The sequence below is a fragment of the Myxocyprinus asiaticus genome, chromosome 1 (genome assembly GCF_019703515.2).
Source record: "Myxocyprinus asiaticus isolate MX2 ecotype Aquarium Trade chromosome 1, UBuf_Myxa_2, whole genome shotgun sequence".
In the NCBI taxonomy this organism is placed as follows: domain Eukaryota; kingdom Metazoa; phylum Chordata; class Actinopteri; order Cypriniformes; family Catostomidae; genus Myxocyprinus; species Myxocyprinus asiaticus.
Window position 1 is genome coordinate 67,533,814 of NC_059344.1, and position 24,686 is coordinate 67,558,499.

Sequence of the window (24,686 nt, forward strand, 5' to 3'; positions counted from 1 at the left end):
ATGAAAAAATAACACAACTTTACTGTGGCAGCGGGGGCATGGTCAAGCGTCCGTCTGGAGAGAGAAAGTGGTAAGGGCACTTGCACCTGAGCTAGATTATGTGTAACACCTGTCTCTAATTCCAGTGAGCATGGGGAGAGCAGCATATAAACAGCCACGCCACCAGCAGTGGGGAGAGAGAGAGAGTCTGGCACAAGGAAGGCCACGGTGCTACAGAAGCTGTTGTGCTTAATCTATTTTGTTTGTGAAGCTGATGTGTTTAAGTAACTACGTGCCTGTGAAGCTGATGAGTTTGTGAAATTGTAAAGCACTGAGGTGGCCGATTAAAACTCTTACCTGAACCTGGAAACCCCACTTCCCTGTGTTCTCCTTCCCTTCTGCCTGTGAAGCAGTGTCACATTTACAAACAGCAATTAGGCCTACCGTATAATAAATATGCATGAAAGACAACTTTACAACTCGCAATGATGCAATTAATTAATCTTTAAACTGAGTAATATTTAAATAAATTCTGTCATCTTCTGTGTCCCTCTCTTGTGCAGCAGCTCATTGAATGCTTGTTGAGTTTAGTGTGAGCACGTGCAGTGAGGGAGTACTTTTTCTCGCATATTTGCTAAAGATATTACAGATCTATAAACCTTTTACAGGGCTGCAGACTGTGACTTTTGAATGTGTTTGCATGTTGAGACCATTTTTCCTAACTGTGAGATTAAACTTTGCAAGAGTTTGCACTAGTGCGATTACAAACTCTCTGATTGTGCACTGTCATTTTTTGTTGCTCATGAGAAATGTCAAATGGCAAACGTTCCAATAGCTAAAGGAAACAGCTCTACATGGATGAGTCAATGCGGCTCAAGGCTCAATGGACAGATCAATTCAGAGTTGTGCATTAACAGGTGGACCGAGCGCTCAGATCATCATAAACAGAGCTGGGTCGTGGATTCGGCATTGATTATTTGCTCAAAACCGCTATGAAATCTCATAACATGTTGATGATTAAACTAGTTAAAAATCAAATTAAATGGCCCCAACATTCTAAAAAGCATTGAAAAGGAATTATGGAGAAATCTGTACCATGCACAGACAGAATTTTTAAGGCTTTCAATCGACACATCATAGATATTAAAAAAATATTTACCATGAACTTATATCAATATATCGGGGAAGTGAGGGAATACAATTAAATTTCTGGATGTGTTTTTCTTATGTTAATATGCATAATTTGTTTTATGGTTGTTTGATGGTTTCTTTCCATGTAATCATAGTTTTCCTTCTGTGTAAAATATTTTCTAATGCTCTCTGATTGTAGAAAAAGGCTTTGCTTGTCTTCAGATGACTGTATTTTTATCAGCAAGATCCTGATGAAAAGAAACCGTGAAAGAAAACGAATTCCCACTATTACATATACAAATTAAATAAACCATTTGACAAGTTATTATTTATTTTCTTTATTATTTGAATTGAAGTACAATTTATGAATATTATAAGAAAAACTATAGATGTTATGAAGGTTCATTAAAATATCATAATACAATAAAGTGCTAAAATCTATAATTATATTTCGAAAGGTTAACATTACTCAAAATATCAGGGGGTACTTAAAGTAATTAATTTAGGTCAACAGAGTTTGGCTGACAAAAAAGTTTGAAAACCACTGAGCTAAGATATATTAAGTTTACAAGGCTTAAATGAATAAAAAAAATAATAATAATAATTTTTATCCTCACACCAGATGCACTTATTCTTAATGAAGACAAATACAACAGTGAAATTCTGCAACACTAAAACAGACGTGTTAGCATTTGAAATATGTCAATTGTCAACTAATATTTATAACTTCAAAAGTATCTGCTAAAATGAATAACATAGTGTAAGAAGTGCATTTTAACTTGTTATATTGTTATACTTAATTGAATAAATCATTCAGAACTATACTCCCTAAAACCAAATACAGCATTAAATTATTTTGTATACATTTTCCTCCAAGAAAAAAGACGAGTTTAAAAGTCTTAATCAGAGCAAGAAGAGCTTCCATTATTACTTTCTGGTACAAATTTCTTAGTCTTCTGGAAGACTTTTCCATCTTGTTGCTCCCTCCATGTCATGGTGACGTCTTCGGTCAAGCCCTGGTTTTCCAGTGTTTTCTGTAACTGAACAACAGAAAGAGGTTTTGATTACTCAAAGAGTGAATCTAATAATAGTAATTAACAAAAATAAATAAATAAATAAAAAACAAACAAACAAACAAACAAAAAAAAAAACATGTCTTTACCATAATGCACTTGGATGTTTAACTTTTGAGTTTGGTTTATAATTCTCACTTTGAGTGATTGATGGATAACACAATCCGATTGGCTGATTAAATCAGTTTTCCATGAATAATAGAGGTCGACCAATAGTGGATTTTACTGATACTGATAGCTAAGTTGGGCAGTACCTGCCGATAACAGATTAATTAACTGATAGTTTTTAAAACTGATACTGAATGAAAAAATAACACTCAAAGTAAAATAGTGCTGAACTTTCTTACAAAAATAAACTACTGAATGAACCATGAAAATGTATTGTACTTTTTTAAATGAAATAAATATATGCATATTAATATATATTAACTAACATTTGAATTTTAAAGTCAGCTGATTTTTAAATTGATGCTGTTTCTTTAGTCCACAAGAGGATGCAATAAATACATAAACCATTCAGCACTGTTATATTATTGCATAGAACATTCCTATCCTGCCTGTTAAAAAAGAGCATTTCATTTTCAACTAATGTGCATGAAATAAATAAATAAAAAGTTTTAGTCTGTCCATATTCTCAAATGTTAAGTCAGAAGTAAAATGATTGGGATAAATGCTTCAATAGACAGTTCACATGGTGTTACACTTGCACTGATTCCTACTACTCCAGACTCAAGCTTCATAATAACAGCGAAATACCACATTAAGTTTTATTCAGTTCAGTTGTATGTAGAGTAGCAATATTCACAGATAGCAGTGGTATCCGGCTGAACTCAGTGGTGAAGCGGCTCAGATTATGTGCACAGGCCAGGGGCTGTTCAAACAGACGGAACACAACAGACTGGAACCGAACACGAGAATCTCGAGACACACATTTCCGAGTTGAACATCTTTCCTTACAAAGCATTTAAACAACTCATTGCTTAATCTGAGAAATGCTTATAAGAGAGCAAGACACAACGGCCAAAGATCTCCAACAACTGTAAGGGTCTGTTCACACCGAACACTTTTGCAACCATCCATTTGTTTTTCTATGTAAACGTGCACAAGACGAATGTCTTTGTTTCCCTTTGTAATTGTTTATTCAGTGTTTAGTGCAAGTGCGCTGTTTTTTAGATGATGTGTCTAATTAAAAAGAACTTTAAAAGCATATTGAGACACCTGCTTTCTGTTAAACTGTATTTGTTGCGCTGTGTCTAGCCTTTTTAGTGCAAGAATGTGATCGATCTGAAGTCATCATATTACAGTGAGGATAAAAACAAAAAAATTGAAATCAGATATATTTCTGATTTAGTTATATGTTTCTCTTGGCTGCATGAAGATATTAATTTGCTTTCTCATGTCACTAGCTTTAAATATGCAACTTAGCTGGCTAACAAATGCATAAACATGACCAGCTGAATATAAACAAATGCAAATAGATGGTAATAGATGGTAACAATCGTGACATTTAAACATTTGGGTAGGACTTGCGTGTATTTCTGTCACATTGTTCCAACCGCTTGAGGTTATCTTTAATGTTATTAAATCTCCGCCTTGTCAGCAAACATACTGCTGTTCTCTACTAATGCAGCAACTTGTCAACAAATTAATTAATTTATAATGATATGACAACGTGTACTGTATATATACCTTATATATATATATTCCATTGTTGTTTTAAATCCACATCTGAAGTTTTACGCTCTATACAGTGTGGAGTCTCACATGTCAAAACAAACACCACAAGGCATCAGTGACGTTTTTATTTTGCCTCTAGAGGCCGCTCTCATGCTGTATAATGACAGCGGACCCTTCCCAGCCGCTCCAGCACCGAACGCAACAGGGAAAACTATCTGTGTGGATTTTTGCAGATAACCAATAGTTCCAGAAATCTGTTATCGGTGCCGATTAATTGGCAAAACTGATTTTTTATTTTATTTGTGTAGTGCTTTTCACAGCACACATCTTTCAAAGCAGGAAATCATGAAACTGTAATACCTATAATGTCTTACAGTGATCATTGTGTGGTTTGATTAAATATGATTGTAAAATGTGTATAGAAATTAAATAATTAAATAATAATTTTATTTATAACCCCTGTGAGCAAGCTGAAGGAGACTGTAGCAAAGAACACAAAACTCCGTGAGATGTTGGTTAATGGAAAAAAAAAATAACTTTAGGAGAAACCAGGCTCACTGTGGGAGCCAGTTCCTCTCTGGCAAAACAACATGAATATAATGCCAATATTAGTTATTTGTGTGCAGTGCAAGTCATGGTTTTACATTTGTAAATTAAGTAAGCATTAAGGTCCAGTATTTTAAAAATAAAAATACAATCTTTTTTTATGAACTTTTAGATTAATGACTAATGTTTTTGAAGTCCAACCTGGATTAACTGCAGAAGTTTACATAGATGCATTGTCCTTTGCTAGTTGACTGATGAAGGCTTTTGTTGGCAATTAAATTATAGTCTATGTATTCCATTTCAAGAGTGTAGTCCATCAATAGACAAAGGTGATGCAGACAGAGTTAAATGATGAGGTGCATCGCAGTTCAACCTGCAGGTCATTTCGGTGAGGTTCGGTGGGGCCATTCTAAGTCCAAGGTTCAGGCAATGGAGTTGGAATCAGTTCATCCTCTGAAGTCAAAAGACTGAAGTGATGTTTGGCTAGCACCGGCTGTAGTTTGTCATCATCTCTCAGCGACATGTAACAGTGGAGTCTGACACCAAGCAGGAACGGAGCTGGATCTGGCAGGCTCTGGTAACCTTGGGATATGAATCCTGAGGTTGAGACATGGAAACAAATAGAATAATATTAGCATAGATTCCATTCAATTTTATGCAGAGTTATAGATCATGATGGATGTTTCTGGTTCTGGCAGATCTAACTAAAGCAGCCTAATTGTGAGTTGAAGGATAAATTAGGTGAATGCCTGGCTAAATAGATGAGTCTTTAGTCTAGACATAAACTGAGTGAGTGTGTCTGCATCCTTAACAGTGTTAGGGAGTCTATTCCATAGTTTAAGAGCCAAGTATGAAAAGGATCTACAAGATCAGTGAGCTTGGAGATCAGCTTGGATGGGATCACAGTATTGAAGGCAGAACTGAAATCAATGAATAGCATCCTGAAATATGTGTTTTTTTTGTCCAAGTGAGTCAGGGCAGAGTGAATAGCTGAGGCGATAGGATCCTCAGATGATCTGTTGGGTTTGTAGGCGAACTGATATGGGTCCAGTGTTGGAGGTAGGCATGTTTTCAGGTGGGAGAGGACCAGCCTCTCAAAACACTTAGCGAAGATGGGAGTAAGAGCAATGGGGTGGAAGTCGTTGAGGGCCACTGCAGCAACATGTTTTGGTACTGGTAAAATATTGGCTGTTTTGAAGCAGGTGGGGACAATGGCTGGGCCAAGGAGAGGTTGAAAATGTTTGTGAAGACGTCAGCCAGCTGTTCTGCGCAGGCCCTGAGCACTCAGCCAGCGGTGCCATCAGGGCCAGCAGCTTTATGTGCACTCACTCTGCTCAGGGTGGAGCACACGTCACTGGTGGAAAATGTGAGCAGCAGATCATCAGGTGAGAGCTTTATGGGTGGTTCTGTTTTTCCACGATCAAAGTGAGCATAAAAGGTGTTCAGTTCGTCTGGGAGGGTAGCATTACTGGTTGGGGGGTGCTGTTCGCTGGTTTGTAGTCTGTGAGGGCATGGATGCCTGTCCACATATGTCGGGGGTCGTTGTTCTTAATTTTGTCCTCAATCCGCAGTTTATAATTGTGTTTGGCTGCTTTAATTCCCCTCTTCAGATTGGCCCTGGATAAATTGTAGGCTTCCCGGTCACCAGATCTGAAAGCAGCATCAAGTGCCTTCAGCAGGAGTCAGACTTCCTTGTTCATCCAGGGTTTCTGATTGGGGTATGTTTTAATTGTTTTATGGATGATTATCTTGTCGACACACCTGTTGATGTGTTGCAGAACAGAATTTGTGTAGGTATTAATGTCCATGTGTGAGTCCAGGTTGGCCTGAGAAGCAAATGCATTCCAGTCTGTGTTCTGGAACTCATGCTGTAGTGAAGAGTCTGCTCCTTCCAGCCACATTTTTAGAGTCCTCACTGTGGGTTTCACACATTTGATGATGGGGGTGTATTTGGGGAGTAGGAACAGGGATAAGTGATCAGATTGTCCAAAATGTGGGAGGGGGTGGCTTTGTAGGCATCAGAGATGTTTGTATAAACATGATAAAGAGTGTTGTCTCCTCTTGTAGGGCTAGAAACATTTTGATAAAATTTGGGGATTGCTGTCCTCAAATTGACGTGATTGAAATCCCCCCAGCAATGATAAAAGCTCTGTCTGGATGCGTTGTTTGCAGTTTACTAACAACAGAAGAGAGTTCCTTCATGGCTAGCATAGCATTAGCATTTGGGGGTACATATACTGCAGCGATTATAGTATATGTAAATTCATGGGGCAGGTAAAAGGGTCTGGACTTGATAAAGAGGTACTCACTATCAGCAGAACAGTGGGATTTGGTAATAACAGCATTGGTGCACCAAGTTCTGTTAACATAGATGCAAACACCCCGACCTTTGCTTTGACCGGAGTCCACAGCCTTTCTGTCAGCTCTGTAAATATTGACCCCTCTAGCTCAATCGCGCTGGTTGGAATGGTGCTATTGAGCCAAGTTTCCGTGAAAACCATAATGTTACAGTCCAAAAACATTCACTGTGTAATCTGGAGCCATAGTTCGTCGATCTTATTTGCCAGAGACCACACATTAGCGAGGAAGATGCTCGGTAGCGCTGGGCGATGTGGGTTGAGCTTTAACTTAGCCCGCAGGCCGCCCCTCTTACCCCGTCTTTGTTTACGCTTGCAACATCAACTCCATATGACAGAATTAAATCTAGCGTATGATTATGGTGATGAGTTGGTCCTGTCACATTTTGTCTGACTCCAAGAGAGTTGAGAATATCAATAAAATGTTAATCCCAATGTGTTGTTTTCATTATCAATGTAAATGTTGAAGTCACCAACAATTAAAGCTCTATCTACATTAACTAATAGATCTGATAGAAAATTTGCAAATTCACCAAGGAAATCTGAGTACAGCCCAGGTTATCCATATACAGTAGCAAGGGCAAAAGACGACAGAGATTTTTTATCTAAATCTGACGTTGTCACATTAAGCATTATTAGTTCAAAAGACTTAAACTTATATCCTGTCCTCTGAGTGACACCAAAAACTTCAGTGTAAATCGACCCTTCAGACGAGGTTCATGTTTATAACGATGACCTGGGGGAGTAGATTCATTTAAACTAATATATTCATCCGGTTTAAGCCAGGTAACAGTCAAACAGAATGCATCCAAAATATGATCTGTAATAATTTCATTTACAGTTAGTGTTTTGGTAGAAAGAGATCTAATGTTTAGTATCCCTCCATTTTATATGATGTTTATCTAAACATTTTTTTATTTTATTTTTAGTTTAATCATATTTTTTTCTAAATTATTTAGTGAGGGGTTTGTGTTTGGTAGTTCGGGGAGCAGACACAGTCTCTATATATCTAGGTGGTACAGTCTCTATGTGTTGTAGTTTATGTGACCTGTGTGATGTCTCAAGGCAGCTAGCAGATGTTCAGATTAACCAGTTTGTCTGCTTCCTGACTTGGGCCCCAATTAGTCAAATGCTATCACTATTAAGGCTATGAGCCAAATTACTAGAGAGGAGAGCGGCATCTTCCCTGGAGTGATGGAGTCTGTCTCTCTGAAGCAGGTCAGGTCTACCCCAAAAACTCTTCCAATTGTCTATAAATCCTATGCTACTCTCCAGACAACACTCAAATAACAGTCATTCAGTGACATTAATCTACTATAAACCTCATAACCATGATGAGTAGGGAGGTGGCCCGAGCATAGTACAGTGTCTGACATCATTTTGGCAGTTCACACACCTCTTTAACCCTCTGGGGTCTGAGGGTGTTTTGGGCCCTAGAGAAGTTTTGACATGCCTTGACATTTGTGTTTTTTTCAGTTGCTTAAAAACATATTAATGGCTAAAGTCTGATAACACTGTATTCAGCACAAACTGGGCTACAATAATATGTGAACAACATGTATGTACATGTTTGTATTTTTGAGAAAATAACGTTTATGCATGGTTTTTGAAAAAACAAAATATTTAAGTAACTGAAATAAGGCCATATAACACATACTAAACATTTTTACAGAACTGGATCATGTAGCCTAGAGTTTTTGCTCCAAAAATGATGTGAAAACCATCCTGATCACTCATTCATGCAAAACAATATAGTAATTTAACTTTTGTAAGATACTTTTAGTGTTAGAAAGGCCATATGCGAGGAGGCATGGATGATCATGAATACTGATGTGATTCACACCTGAGGAGACAAGACCCCTCCCCTGAGAGAGAATGAATGTGAGGAGACTTAATGATTGAATGTATTGTTTGTAGCTTATTCATAAAATCAAGTTCAAGTTAAAAGAAGTAATCTGACCATACATTTTCTTTACATAAAGACTTAACTTAAAAACTATAGACCTACACTACCCTTTAAACGTTTTATATCTGTAAGATTTTTTTTTTTTTTTAAAGAAATCTCTTCTGCTCACCAAGGCTGCATTTATTTGATCCAAAATAGAGCAAAAACAGTGATATTGTGAAATATTTTTACAATTACTAAAAAATAACTGTTTTCTCTTTGAATATATTGTAAAATGCAATTTATTCCTGTGATCAAAGCTGAATTTTCAGCATCATTACTGCAGTCTTCAGTGTCACATGATCCTTCAGAAATCATTCTAATATGCTGATTTTCTAATATGGGCATACAGTGCATCCGGAAAGTATTCACAGCGCTTCACTTTTTCCACATTTTGTTATGTTACATCTTTATTCCAAAATGGATTAAATTCATTATTTTCCTCAAAATTCTATAAACAATACCCCATAATGACAACGTGAAAGAAGTTTGTTTGAAATCTTTGCAAATTTATTAAAAATAAAAAACGAAAATATCACATGTACATAAGTATTCACAGCCTTTGCTCAGTACTTTGTTGAAGCACCTTTGGCACCAATTAAAGCCTCAAGTCTTTTTGATTATGATGCTACAAGCTTGGCACACCTATTTTTGGGCAGTTTCTCCCATTCTTCTTTGCAGGACCTCTCAAGCTCCATCAGGTTGGATGGGGAGTGTCGGTGCACAGCCATTTTCAGATCTCTCCAGAGATGTTCAATCGGGTTCAAGTCTGGGCTCAGGCTGGGCCACTCAAGGACATTCACAGAGTTGTCCCAGAGCCACTCCTTTGTTATCCTGGATGTGTGCTTAGGGTTGTTGTCCTGTTGGAAGATGAACCTTCGCCCCACTCTGAGGTCCAGAGCGCTCTGGAGCAGGTTTTCATCAAGGATGTCTCTGTACATTGCTGCATTCATCTTTCCCTCGATCCTGACTAGTCTCCCAGTTTCTGCTGCTGAAAAACCCCACAGCATGATGCTGCCACCACCATGCTTCACTGTAGGGATGTTATTGGCCAGGTGATGAGCGGTGCCTGGTTTCTTCTAGACATGATGCTTGACATTCAGGCCAAAGAGTTCAATCTTTGTTTCATCAGACCAGAGAATTTTGTTTCTCATGGTCTGAGAGTCCTTCAGGTGCCTTTTGGCAAACACCAGGCAGGCTGTCATGTGCCTATTACTGAGGAGTGGCTTCCATCTGGCCACTCTACCATACAGGCCTGATTGGTGGAGTGCTGCAGAGATGGTTGTTGTTCTGGAAGGTTCTCCTCTCTCCACAGAGAAACGCTGGAGCTCTGTCAGAGTGACCATCGGGTTCTTGGTCACCTCCCTGACTAAGGCCCTTCTCCCCCAATCGCTCAGTTTGGCCGGGCGGCCAGCTCTAGGAAGAGTCCTGGTGGTTCCAAACTTCTTCCATTTATGGATGATGGAGGCCACTGTGCTCATTGGGACCTTCAATCCTGCAGAAATATTTCTGTACCCTTCCCCAGATCTGTGCCTCGATACAGTCCTGTCTCGGAGGTCTACAGACAATTCCTTGGACTTCATGGCTTGGTTTGTGCTCTGACATGCACTGTTAACTGTGGGACCTTATATAGACAGGTGTGTGCCTTTCCAAATCATGTCCAATCAACTGAATTTACCACAGGTGGACTCCAATCAAGTTGTAGAAACATCTCAAGGATGATCAGTGGAAACAGGCTGCACCTGAGCTCAATTTTGAGTGTCATGTAAAGGCTGTGAATACTTATGTACATGTGATATTTTTCGTTTTTTATTTTTAATAAATTTGCAAAGATTTCAAACAAACTTCTTTCACATTGTCATTATGGGGTATTGTTTGTAGAATTTTGAGGAAAATAATGAATTTAATCCATTTTGGAATAAGGCTGTAATATAACAAAATGTGGAAAAAGTGAAGCGCTGTGAATACTTTCTGGATGCACTGTATTTACAGCACATTTTACACATTTACACCCGAACAGATATTTGCAAACACAAGCTTCACTGATGATAATGAGGCAGCATAAACACTAGTTAAAATATAATCTAAACATTCATATTATTTTTATATCATATTACATATCATATTTATATCATACAGCTTACAATTTAAATACCTGCTTTAGCTGAAACAACATTTAAATGTAACTAAAACTTGCTTATTAGGACATACCTGTATTTAAAATTTCAATACTCTGAATACTGGCTGGCAAGTCTGTAAATAATCCAACTAGTAAAATATGTCCGTTTATAACATGTCAACTAATATGTAAGTAAAACTAACGACTTACTCATCTGAAATTGTATCCTCGGCTAGATCAAGTCATTCTTCGAAATGCAAACGTTCATCGGAGTCCCACTCTTCTTCTGAGGAAAATGTGAACTTTTCGTCATTATCCAGGAGTTCCTCACCTGTGTATCGTGCCATCTTCCAAACGTGCAGGAAAGTGAATGAATCTGATGATGAAATTTTTGATGCTTTTTAAGGCATTGTTGGGGGCGTTATAATTATAAATTATAATTAAATTTATTTATCACACATTATACAGTGTATTTGCACATATACAGTGAAATTCTTTTTTTCACATATCCCAGCTAAGCTGGGGTCAGAGTGCAGGGTCAGCCATGATACAGCACCCCTGGAGCAGATAGGGTCAAGGGCCTTGCTCAAGGGCCCAACAGTGGCATCTTGGCAGTGCTGGGGCTTGAACCCCTGACCTTCTGATCAGTAACCCAGAGCCTTAACCGCTGAGCCACCACTGCCCGTTAACCATTTGCATTGATCGCCTCAGCACATTACCATATGAATAGTGTGCTCTGCTGGTGGGTGTGATCACATTAGCGATAATTAGCTGAGCAAGGAGAAACTGTACATCGCTTTGTTTCATACAGATTACATTGCAGGAGAATATTTGTTTTAAATTTGAATTGTTTTATTTAAAAGTAGACATTTTAAGCTTTATTTAGACATATATTTCATGTTTGTGTGATAAATATTCACGGAGTTTCAGTTCATTTTTGTGACGTGTTTTAGAAAGATGCTCGTGGAGACAGAGATGGCTGAAAGTGCACCCTATTTATTTTCTTTATTTTTAAAAAAGCACAATGTTTTGTTGTTATTGTGAGTGTACACAATAAAATTAGACCCTTTATAGTCTCTAATGATGTCTTACACTTATCTGTATGCCCAAAAATGATGGAGTATTTTAAGATGTTTCCACTGTTATGAGGAAAAAAATCCAGCAGGATGCGCCGGCGTGTCCGTCAACCCCTGAGGGTTAACATTATCTCTAGTGATCTCTGACTGATGAAGCCAGGCACCATTAGGGGTGACATGAATAACAATTTTAGAAAATCTACATTTAGCATTAGCCAGCACTCTGATGTCAGATGCCTGAGCCCCCGAAATGCATTTAACAATGATGGCTGGAGTCTCTATTTCCAAGTTCCTTACAATAGAATCACCAATTATTAGGGTCGAAAACCAAAGTTTGTGTGTTGCTCGCTGTTCTACCCACAACCGAAACAGTATCTAATGGCTTCTCTTTCTCACTGACCTCTACTAGTGTTCGGATGCGTGTCTCTTGCTCATTAACCTTCTTCGTCAGCCTGACTAATTCCTTACATTTATCACATGTGAATTCCTCATTGCTGTTGAAAGAAGCTATAGTAAACGTGGCAGGAAGAATGCAAGAAGAAATAACATAAGCAGATGCCATGGCTTACTGCAGTTGTTTGTTGTGGTTGTTGTTGTTGCTATGGTTGTTCTTGAGTGGGAGGGTTTGAGATCGATGTGATCCCTAATCAGCAGATGTTTGAGATTGATGCAATAATCCGTGTTAAACACAGTGGAGAAAACAAATGCATGCAGTCGAGATGCGAAATGTAGACAAGTGGAAAAAAGCGGATAAAAGCAAAAAAAAAAAAAAGAAACAGGTGCACGCGTATAATACACACAGATGAAACACTAGAAAAGCGGAAAAACGTGAAGTATGTGGTAAAATGGCAAAGGATAAAATGATGAGCGTATAAGAATAAGCAATGCTAAGCAGGCTAACAAGCTACAAACACTCGTGCAGCATGCTGGCAGCAACAGGAACAACCTCTAATGAATAATAAACAATATATTTGTATGTTTTTAATAAAATATTTTTCAGTAACTATGTAAAATAATACCCGAATAAACTCATATTGGTCTACCACTACACATTGAATTCACATTTGTAAAAGTAGGCTATATGTGTATTATAAATAATGTGTAGTGTATCTAAATGCAAATTAATAATATCATCAATGTGTTCATTCAGTGACAAACGTGTAGAAAACAGGATATTGAGGGGCAAATATGTAATTGTATTGATACTTCTTTCTCATTACAGTACTGTACATTTGAGTTGGGGTTGGGTTTTGGGGGGGGGGGGTAACTTAAAAAAAAAAAAAAAAAAAATCATGTTACAATTACAGCTGTCACCAGTATGAAATTAGGCTGATGATTAATTGTCAAACAAATAGTGCAATTATGACAATAAATTTACCTTTTTAAAGGTGTGCTTTTTTCTGCATGTGTGCTTCATACACTTTAAGAAATATATATATATATATATATTAGCATATTTAACTTCAAATATATAAATCAAATAATACAATAGGAATAAAATATGATTTCCTTTTAAGAATTTAAAAACTTACGAATAACATGAAAAATAATGGTTCATCAAAATATTTCTATTTAAAATATGTTTCTATTTTTGGTCAACTTTAGTTTTGGTCAATTTTACATTTACACTTGTTTTTTGAACTCCATATATTTTAAAAAAATTTTAAACAAAAAATGATATATATACACACACACCGATTGGCCACAACATTAAAACCACCTGCCTAATATTGCGTAGGTCCCCCTCGTGCCGCCAAAACAGCGCCAACCCAACACCAACAATCATGCCATGCTCCAAATCACTGAGATCACATTTTATCCCCATTCTGATGGTTGATGTGAACATTAACTGAAGTTCCTGACCCGTATCTGAATGATTTTATGCACTGCACTGCTGCCACATGATTGGCTGATTAGATAATCGCATGGATAATTGTTGGTGCCAGACGGGCTGGTTTGAGTATTTCTGTAACTGCTGATCTCCTGGGATTTTCACACACAACAGTCTCTAGAATTTACTCAGAATGGTGCCAAAAACAAAAAACATCCAGTGAGCGGCAGTTCTGTGGACGGAAACGTCTTGTTGATGAGAGAGGTCAACAGAGAATGGCCAGACTGGTTTGAACTGACAAAGTCTACGATAACTCAGATAACCACTCTGTACAATTGTGGTGAGAAGAATATCATCTCTGAATGCTATTATGCTGTAAGTGTTACATATGAACATTATGAAGAGTGTGACACTCACCTGTTGTAAGACGAGAGCCTTCAATGTAGCATCACTCACTTTCTGATCAGCTTTTACCTCCAGTCTCACTATCTGCCTTTTCAGCTTCACTGTGGGTAAAACATACACAATATCAATTTGATACTTCAAAAAGATCCCCAGCGAAAAAAAAAAAAAAAAAAAAAAGCAGCCTACGGGATTGGAACAACATAAGGGTGAGTAAATAATGAGAATTTTCATCTATGGGTGAACTATTCCTTTAAAGATTTTGTCATATTTTTTCCAACAGTAAGAAGAAGAAGAAGAAGAAGAAGAAGAAGAAGAAAAAAAAGAATAAACAAAAACAAGTTAAGCTCAGACCTACCAGTGTCACAATAGAAGTAAAGAGTTTTAGAGCAGATGTAGTCCTCAATGTAACCTGTATAATCTACAGAAGCACAGTCTTCATTTGGTCCAATCAGATGTTGAACAGTCACTTCAGTTGAGGATGTAAAGTTGGCCTGGTCGGACCATTTCCATTTGTCCCTGAATAAACCAATCCAGACCGCATCTGCAATCACTGGGATCATCTCTGTTAACAGGTCATTGTCAGTTTGATTTCTAATGGTGACCAGGTCTGTATAACGCTTTCTGCAGTGTGTCTGTGCTTCAAGCCATGTTTTTACCTTAGTAACTAAAACATATGTGTCTGTACTGTTGCTCTGATCTGTGAAAATACAAAATAAAAAGTCAAATTGTTAAAGCATGACAAGCTAAAATATGTTTTTCTCTCCGAGGTGAATTGTGTCATTTTTGTATGTTAAATTAAGTAAGCCACTGGTAAGTTGACTTCCTAAAAAGTGCAAATGCTGACTCTGTGGTGCTATAAAATATTGCTCTGTGTTTGAGCATCCTGTCAAGCCTGACGGCAACACTGTGTGCATTTACATGCACAACTAAACGCTTTGACGGACTTCGTGTTTGCTAGTTTTAAGTGGCAGATGCCTTATGTCTGGGAGCGAAAGCGTGTCACAAAGTAGCCAATCATTTCAACCTAGAATGACATTATTATAACATATTTTTTTTTCAAAGTGACTTTTATGTGCCGTGTTCTTTCGTTTTCCTGGTGAAATTAACATTAGAGACACTATTCACTCTCACACAAATCACGAGTACAAAGGCTGATTGTGTCTTTATAACAGGGGCGTAGTTTCCAGGGGGGATGAGGGGGAGGTAAGCCCCCCCCCCCCGCCCAATTATCAAAACAAGCAGGTACACCCCCCCCCCCCATATTTATACCATGATCAATTGAAACATGTAGATGCTTCACGCTGCAACCCCCCCCCCCCCCCCCAATATTCAAGCCAGATCTATGACCTTGCTTTATAAACACTTATTTTTCACAAAATTACTCACACAGAACTATGTTATTGCTTTTCATTTAGCCTTTTGTGTTAGGAGAGTATCTGTTAGGTTTAGGTGTTGGTTTGGTGTAAGTATGTCTGTTTTGTTTCTTCTCATTTTCTTTTAAGAAACTATTGTTTAGGTTAAGGTTAAAGGTTTAGGTTAGGGAGGTACTTTTACTCATTAAAACATCTAATATTCACCTTAAAAAATGATCTGATTACGACATAATTTTACTCACTTTTGGCGCCCCCCGCTGGATATTTCACTGGGAAACTGCAGCAAAACATTTAATGAAGCGTGTTTGTGCGAGGCGATTATCTGATGTGGTGCGAGATGCGAGGTGATTGTCTGTGTTTAGCGACTGCTGTTAGGTCTTTGAATAATAAATAATAAAGAGTTTCTGGTGCCCTAAACAAACTACATAATCCAGTATGCATATAGGGAGTGGCAGTTCTGTTTGATAGTAACCGTCATTGTGGTTTAAGGAGGCTGTATGTTGTGTTAAAAATTAACACTACAACACGTGTTATTCTGAAAACAAAAAGAAACAAATGAAACATGAAATGCAGGCTGTCAGCCGCTCAACCTCGCAACACAACCCAAGTAAAAGAGGGTGCATTTACCGAAAGTGAAGCGCTGCTTGAAATTGTGTACTGCACACCTGGCTTGGCTTGCACACGTTGTGCAGGCTCGTCACACTTAAACTTTGTGTTTAGCCTCCCAAACCGCTCAAGAAAACGTTATCATGAAGAAGGATTACATCAAGATGTAGATTAAAATGCAGATGTGAGGGACTATAAACATAAAATAGTCCAATTCTCTCTCGCTGTTGCTTGCGTGCCAGTGATTACCTCTCTGTGTGCCAATGTTAGTAGGTTGCCAACCCCTGATCTATGTGATAATCTTCTTTGCCACTTCACAACTCAGTGACTGTCGAGTGAAATCTGAATATATTTACCAGCCAGTGGCTAATAACAGACATTATTAGTTGCATAGTGTGAAATTTGTGATTTACTCACATTGTAAAAGGTTGCGTAATTGACCTGTTGGAAAATTGAATTTGTGCTATTTTTTACATAGGTTAGCAATGATTGTTTCGTTTAATTGTGAATAATGACTTAAATTTCAGTCTGTTCATCATACAGAGTGACTGTATGCCTTTTGAAAAACTTAGAATATGATGCACAAGTCTCACAGACTACTTTTATGACAGTTTTAGGTGCTTTTTGAGGGATGTGAACAAGTTCCGGTAATCAAATAATCAAGTAATCATTCAACACCAACTAATCGACTATTAGAAGCACTGTGCAAAAATCGCAAGTTGATTTTATTTAGCGCATTTGCCTGCCTTGAATTATACTGTATTTTCCCTCTGAATCTCTCACCAAACCTCGCAGTTACAATTAAGTCATTATTGCATTGAGAATCATAATGAAAAGTAATTAAAATTGAATTAATGCATATTATATAGACAGACACAGTGGGTGTGCCGTCAAGCCTCGGAGAGGTATTTATTGGAAATAATAATTAACAGAAAATGTCCAAAATGGGGAATAAAGTGTCCATGGGGAAAAGTTTCCAAAATGAAGGGGGATCTGGTGTCCCCGCGGTGAATGGGGCTTTGTAAAGGAAGGTAAGTGAACAAAGGAATGGTCCAGGATATGGGTGGGGTCAGACGGCCACGATGCACTCCCCTGATTAAACGCTTCTGCTATGACTTGAATAAATGCATAAATATATTAACGTTAAGCTGAACATTAAAAGCAAATGTTGATGTCCTTACTATGGGGCTATAGAGGAAGAGTCATTTCCTGTTTCACTCAGAAATCTACTTACAGAAGCAACAAATGGCATTTCATGTTGACTTTAGAATTTCTGGAAAATGTTTTGATTGCAGGCACAAATTTGCATCATACACTGCAATAATTATGTTATAAAGAAAAAGTGTACATATTTCTTACCATCATAACACACAAAAAATCTTAGTTCACTGCAGGACAAGTCATTCCAAAGTCCGTCAGATCTTAAAACAACACACTCCTGTCCTGCACCATAGTTATTTGGCTGTTCTGACCACCAGTTATCAAATGTTTTGTTCTCATCTTCATAAGACCACCGCCAGCCATTGATGTCATTGTAGAGTCCAGTCCAGGCACTTAAAGAAAATAGATTTTTATCTGCTTCTTTTTGCAGACTTTGGAAGTTTTCATCACTTTGAACAGTGGCCAGATCAACATGGTGCTTTCGGCAGTAAGCTTGAGCATCTCCCCATGTCTTTAACTCTTTAATTAGAATGTAGTCATGTGTGTTGCACAAAGTTAGTGACAGGACTCCTGAGAATAGAATAGAATAGAATACAATAGAATAGAATAGAGATCTAGTTTAGAGCACTGGTGGGTCAAAACTAAGGCTGCACAATTTGGCAAAAAAATAAAAATTAAAATGTGTTTATTTGGTCAAATATTGCAATTGTGATACAAACTGTGAAATGATGAACATTTAGCATCTCACATTGCTGCGGCTAAGATATCAAAGCGAAAAAAAAAAACATTTTTGAAACAACTTGATTATTATTAATTTAATAATAAATACTAATATTACTAAAAACAACAATTGTTATCATGAATACAAATATGCATATATGTAATGTTATAGTATTGATGATTGAAAAGCTTTTTAAGATGAAACCTGTAATGGATTGAATAAAAATACTGATTTTTAGTACAGTATATTTCATAATTAATTGTGAACTTTAATTGTAAAGTTTGCTTTTGTTTCAATTTTGTTGCCTTTTGTAAAGCGGTTACATACACCAACTCTTACCTGACAGAGAAAGGATAAAGAGCCAAATTTGTTCCATCACTTCCAACCTGCCAGTGGTGTTATCACTGTTGGGGGGTTGGAAATAAAATAAATAAATAAATAAATATATATATATATATATATATATATATATACCAGCCACAACATTAAAACCACTGACAGGTGAAGTGAATAACAATTATTATCTCATTACAATGGCACCTGTCAAGGGGTGTGTAATGTTTAATGTGTGTGTTCATGTATATCATGTCTTATTTTGTATTCTAGTTCCTGTTTCATGTCATGTGTTCCTTAGTCATGTGATGTCCTGTTTTCCCTCCATGTTCATGTGTCTTGTTTTCATTGGTTCATTGTCTTATCTTGTTATCAGTTCTGTCTGTTCATTGGTCATTTTTGTCATGTGTTCTCCCATGTCTAGTATTTAAGCCCTCATGTTTTCCATTGTCCCTTGTCAGGTATTGTTGAATGTAACTTTGGTTGTGTTTGGTAGCACAGTCATAGTTTACATGGGAGAACACATGACAAAAATGACCAATGAACAGACAGAACTGATAACAAGATAACAAGACAATGAACCAATGAAAACAAGACACATGAACATGGAGGGAAAACAGGACATCACATGACTAGGTAACACGTCATGAAACAGGAACTAGAATACAAAATAAGACATGATATACATGAACACATAAATTAAACATTACATATCCCCCCCACTAGGGGCGGCTCCCGACGCCCCAAAACATGAACAAACACATAACATGACATAGTTCCAAAGTTGTGTAGGGAGCTGGGGGGGGTGTCTTGAGGTGTGGGGCGTGGTCTGGCGAGACAGGGGTTGGGGCATGGGACCAGGGCAGAGTCAATGGAAGGTGGGGCCCTGAGAGGCTCGAGGGGTGGAGCTGTGGAAGGTGGGGTTGTGAGAGACTTGAGGGGCGGAGCCTTGGAAAGCGGAGCCGTGAGAGGCTTGAAGTGTGACACCATGGAACTTGGTGCCCGGAGAGTAGCTGAAGACTCGAAGAGCCAGGGTGGAGCCGATGGCAGGGAGGACCAAGGTGGTGCTGGAGGCTCGGAGGAGCAAGGTGGAGCTGGGGGATCGGAAGACTGAGGCAGAGCCGGTGGGACTGAGGACCAAGGCGGAGCTGTAGGGAAGAAGATCCCCGGAGGAGCTGACGGATCGGAGGGACAAGGTGCAGCCAGAGGATTGGAGAGCCAAGGCGGAGCCAGGTGACTGACAGACCAAGGAGGAGCTGGAGGGACCAGGGACTCCGGCAAAGCTGACAGGCTGAAGGACCACAGTGGAGCCGAGGGAACGCAGAGCTGAGGCAATATCGAGGGACCGACAGGCCAAGGAGGAGTCCAGGGCTCGGAGGGTCCAGGCGGGGTCGGAGGGTTGAAAGTTCCCCTTGCCTGCTCAGGAGAACTAAGGGCTTGGCGGCCATGACGTGGAACTCTGGCTCAGCAGGCCATGTCGTGGAACTCTGGCTCAGAGGCCATTTCGTGGAACTCTGGCTTGGCATCCACCTCCCCCACAGTGAACGTGGAACCAATAATCTGCAGGGCGAGGTGATATATTGAGCCAGGTTGTGGGTACTCTGACCACCTGGCATCAGAAAAGAGATGGGCTCATTCAGTCCAAATCGGAAACAGTCCTTGAGGGCCACCTCATTAAAATCCACCTGGCATGCCAGAGCGCAAAAGTTTTCTACATAATCCTCCATGGGACGACTCCCCTGTTGTAGGCGGAGGAGCTGGATTGCTGGGTTCATTGTAGGTCAGGTATTCTGTAACGATGCTGCTAGCACTGACAATGATGAAGACGATGACGATGGAATGAAGAACCCAAGTGCAATTTATTAAACAAAAGTGATATCCAAATAACCCTAACTTTAAACATGAAACATAAGCATAAACATGAACTTGACTTGACATGGCCGCCGTGCACTTGGGTTCTTCATTCCATTGTCATCGTCTCCATCACTGTCAGTGCCAGCAACATCGTTACAGGGTGGGATTTATTAGTCAGCAAGTGAACAGTCAGTTCTTGATTTTCATTTGTTGGAAGCAGGAAAAATGGGCAAGCATAAGGATCTGAGCGACTTTGACAAGGGCCAATTTGTGATGGCTAGACGGCTGGGTCAGGGCATCTCCAAAACGGCAGGTCTTGTTGGGTGTTCCAGGTATGCAGTGGTTAGTACCTACCAAAAGTGGTCCAAAGAAGGACAACCGGTGAACCAGCGACAGGGTCATGGGTGCCCAAGGCTCATTGATGTGCATGAGGAGTGAAAGCTAGCCTGTCTGGTTCGATCACACAGAAGAGCTACTGTAGGACAAATTGCTGAAAAACTTAATGCTGACCCCTGACCACTGCCGAAAGCACCTACAATGGGCATGTGAGCGTCAGAACTGGACCATGGAGCAATGGAAGAAGGTGGCCTGGTCTGATGAATCACATTTTCTTTTAGATCATGTGGACGATGGGTACATGTGCGTCGTTTACATGGGGTAGAGGTAGCAGCAGGATGCACCATGGGAAGAAGGCAGGCTGGCGGAGGGAGTGTGATGCTCTGGGCAATGTTCTGCTGGGAAACCTTGGGTCCTGCCATTCATGTTGATGTTACTTTGACACGTACCACCTACCTAAAGATTGTTGCAGACCATGTACAACCCTTTATGGCAACAGTATTCACTGATGGCAGTGGCCTCTTTCAGCAGGATATTGCACTCTGCCACACTGCAAAAAAAATTCAGGAATGGTTTGAGGAACATGACAAAGAGTTCAAGGTGTTGATTGGCCTCCAAATTCACCAGATCTCAATCTGGTTGAGCATCTATGGGATGTGCTGGACCAACAAGTCTGATCCATGGAGGCCCCACCTTGCAAATTACAGGACTTAAAGGATCTGCTGCTAATGTCTTGGTGCCAGATCCTAAATGACACCTTCAGAGGTCTTGTAGAGTCCATGCCTCGACGGGTCAGAGCTGTTTTGGCAGCATGAGTGGGACCTACATTATATTAGGCAGATGGTTTTAATGTTGTAGCTGATCGGTATATGACACTATTTGATGTGCACATTTAATATATTCCACTCTTTAGAATAGTTTTTTTTTGTTTTTTTTTCTGTGTTTGCATTATTCAAGATAGCCAGCTAATTTATATCATATTGTCATTTTCTATATTAAACACATATAAAGTTACATTAAAAACTGAAACTGTTTAAAGAAACATTTATATATATATATATATACATATATATATATATATTCATTTATTTACAAATAAATAAAATGGGTTTATAATATAAAATCAATAATTCTGCAACTTCTATCAATTAAAGTTCTATTAAACACCAGAAAAACCTATCATTACAATAAATGGGAGGTGCATGCCATTTGTCTGAATCATCTTTGAGATGTTTCTACACTTTGATTGGAGTCCACCTGTGGCAAATTCAATTAAATGGACATGATTTAGAAAGGCACACACCTGTCTATATAAAGTCTCACAGCTGAAAAAGCATATCAGAGCAAAAAACAAGCCATAAGGTCAAAGTAACTGCCTGCAGAGCTCAGAGACAGGATTGTGTCGAGGCACAGATCTGGGGAAGGCTACAAAAAATTTAGGCTTCATTGAAGGTTCCCAAGAGCACAGTGGCCTAAATAATTCTTAAATTGAAGAAGTTTGGAACAATCAGGACTCTTCCTAGAGCTGGGCCTTGGTAAGATTCGACAAGCTCCAACACACAATAAACAGAGAACGCAAACAGAGTCAAGAACACGGCCATCCGATTTGAAATCACACTGTGCGCATTTTCGTAAATAAGGTTTACACTTTAGTAATATTGGCTTCACAGACTATTTATATTTAAAATGTCACATTTTCCTTGTTGGATAATCAGTCAAACTAATATTTTTTCCTTTTATTTGGGTGAATTCGTTAATTGTTTTGAAATCATTATTCATGCCTTTCCAAATATGGTATTTGCCATCGGGCACATCCCTAATGTTTAGATTGCCGAAAGAGCAACCACAAATGGACGCATGAACCGCAGCAGTGAAGTGAAATGGCTGGATATGTGTAATACAAACAACTGGACCACACATATTACTATGTGAACTAAATGTTTACCAACTAACAGTAAGTTTGATAGGTAGAGTTTAGCTGGCTAGTTAAGTAAGAGTATAGTGACTATTGATCGCTCTCTTTTATCCAAATCGACTTAAAAATTAGGAACACAGCAAGCAATTTTCACACAAAATTTAACAATATCTGCAGTATTGAACTGCCAAGTTCTCAGAGTAGCTGGACTAGTACAGAAGCTAGCACAGAAAAAGAGACAAGAAAATAATTGTTATAATTAAAAAAGAAATGCAGACAGCTTCATTGAATGACTTCACCGATTATAACAAGAGTGATCCAATATTTCTGATCTCTCCACTGAGGAAATAATTGTAAGCATCTAAAACTACAGTACAGTTTCATCGCCTCTCTCGCGTAGACCCTCAGTATCAACAACACGTCTGGATAAGTCACTTCAGGTAACCATTTGATGTTCTTTGAGAAACTGTTAACTGATAGAGTGTTAACAAGCGCTTCAGGGTCAGTAGCGTTCTAATTTCTTTGTTATTGTTTACGTCCTTGAAATACCATATATTCCCCAAAAAAGTAAGCGAGTAGTTCACAAATGACAAATGGATGTGAACTTTAAAGTTAAAATGTATATATGTATAAGGAAAAGAAATATCCCTCTTCCAAATTTGCAAGCTTGAAAACACCCTATTTACTTCCTTGTTTGCACTGTAACATTTCAGTGATCCCAAAGAGATTGCCAAATTAGAAATAGATTTTGTGAATGATTCCACAAAACTCAATATATGGTGACAACATTTTATTTTATATTTTAGGGCAATGTGTAAATTCATAACCAATCATTTTCAAATTGATAGATGACAGAAATTTAGATAAATTACAGTATATAAAAAAAAATAAAAAAAATGTAAAAAAATAATTAAAAATGGAAGAGAATTTATTTTTTTTTCTTCGAGGAAAATACAATTACATATTGTCAATCCATCTAGAATAAGAACAGGTACAAATTATTGCACTACACAACATGTTTTATAACAGTACATTAATATCAAAACATCTCTAAAGATAAAAAGCAAAAATGTGCTGAAAGCAGAAACTAATAGAATTGTCGTTATCCAGTAAAATACTATAAGGGAGTAAACCAGCCATTTGAACATAATTACTAAGCAAATGATAATTAATTCTGAAATCTCATTAAGTGGTAACATGAGCAAAAAAGATTGTGGACTGATTAAATTTTGTCTTACCTTTCAATGAGTTCTCAGGGTGTTTTGGGATCTTCTTGTTCTTTGTCCCTTTAAATTTGTTAGCCAAGTTGAGCTGGACATTTCCCAGTCATTTATGCAAACTGCTTATCAGACCTTCTGTTTAGGGCCCTCCCACTGGTGTTTTGTGTTTGAGCATTTCATTCTTATTAAATTCTCAGAGAGGAGAGTTGATGTTCCCAATTTAAATGAAGTTTTTGAATGAACTGTGTGTATGTATGTAATTTAGAATTTAACCAAAAAATTTAAAACTCATATATTTGGATTTTAGAAACAATATAGTGTATGTAGGACATTAAAGCATAATGTGTTCATGAACTTATTTTAATCAACATTAAGATTTAAGGTAAAAATGTATACAGTATAAGAGAGTCATTATTTCTCAATTTAATAAAATTTTCATTGTAAAATTGTTCCTTTTCAATTTGTTTCTCATAGCAGATTCATTTGTAAACACAGAAACTTTTGAGATTTCACAACTATGAATTAATGTGCAAGTTAAGACATTTGTATAATGATCAGGAGATAATTCTTGTTTAAATAGTTTTTTGACACGGCTCGCTGGCCCTGATCTCCCTGTCAAAGTTTTAGTTTATTATTAAACAGGTTATTAATATGCATTACCCTAACTAGTATAATGGCATAAATCCCATAATTCTGATTTAATAAATGTGGAATAAGGACTAATTATACACGTTTAAATAGGATTACTTGAATTAAGGCTTTTGCATGACTAATGTACTACATTTACTGTCATAAGTACAGTAGCCCAAAAAATATTTTGAAAATTCAGTTAAAAATAAGGTGTAAAAGAATGGCTTGTGCTATATAACTTTAAAATACATGGCACTGTAACGAACCAGACTAAGAGGCAGACATACGATCAATATGCAGGTTTAGAGTGATCAGGCAGGCAAAAAAAAAAAAAAAAAAAAAAAAGCAAACAGGAATAAACGCTCAGAATTGCAGACTAAGAAAGAACTGGCAAGACT

At 38.1% G+C, this 24,686-nt stretch overlaps 1 protein-coding gene across 2 annotated transcripts; it reads right to left on the reverse strand.

Annotated features, from left to right (window-relative positions):
* LOC127447935 (macrophage mannose receptor 1-like) lies at window positions 1-23,747 on the reverse strand. 2 transcript variants are annotated; one of them, XM_051710166.1, is made up of 8 exons: window positions 23,677-23,747; window positions 18,340-18,404; window positions 17,478-17,849; window positions 14,495-14,836; window positions 14,152-14,240; window positions 2,042-2,150; window positions 337-381; window positions 1-54 (listed from the first exon to the last, which is right to left on the reverse strand). In XM_051710166.1, exons 2-8 carry the CDS (start codon window positions 18,374-18,376, stop codon window positions 20-22), a joined length of 1,029 nt encoding a protein of 342 aa, XP_051566126.1. In that variant the 5' UTR covers window positions 18,377-18,404; window positions 23,677-23,747; the 3' UTR covers window positions 1-19. The 2 variants fall into 2 exon arrangements, with proteins under 2 accessions (XP_051566126.1, XP_051566136.1); XM_051710176.1 differs by lacking the exons at window positions 1-54; window positions 337-381; window positions 2,042-2,150 and adding exons at window positions 4,792-5,003; window positions 11,038-11,203.
* Between the last annotated feature and the right edge of the window lie 939 nt (window positions 23,748-24,686).

Excerpts from the sequence above, each read along its gene's own strand:
- LOC127447935 (XM_051710166.1), bottom strand. The coding sequence starts at position 18,376 with ATGGAACAAATTTGGCTCTTTATCCTTTCTCTGTCAG. Across the intron at positions 17,850-18,339 it reads CTTTATCCTTTCTCTGTCAG|GAGTCCTGTCACTAACTTTG; the intron begins GTAAGAGTTGGT and ends TTCTATTCTCAG. Across the intron at positions 14,837-17,477 it reads ATTTTTTGTGTGTTATGATG|ATCAGAGCAACAGTACAGAC; the intron begins GTAAGAAATATG and ends GTATTTTCACAG.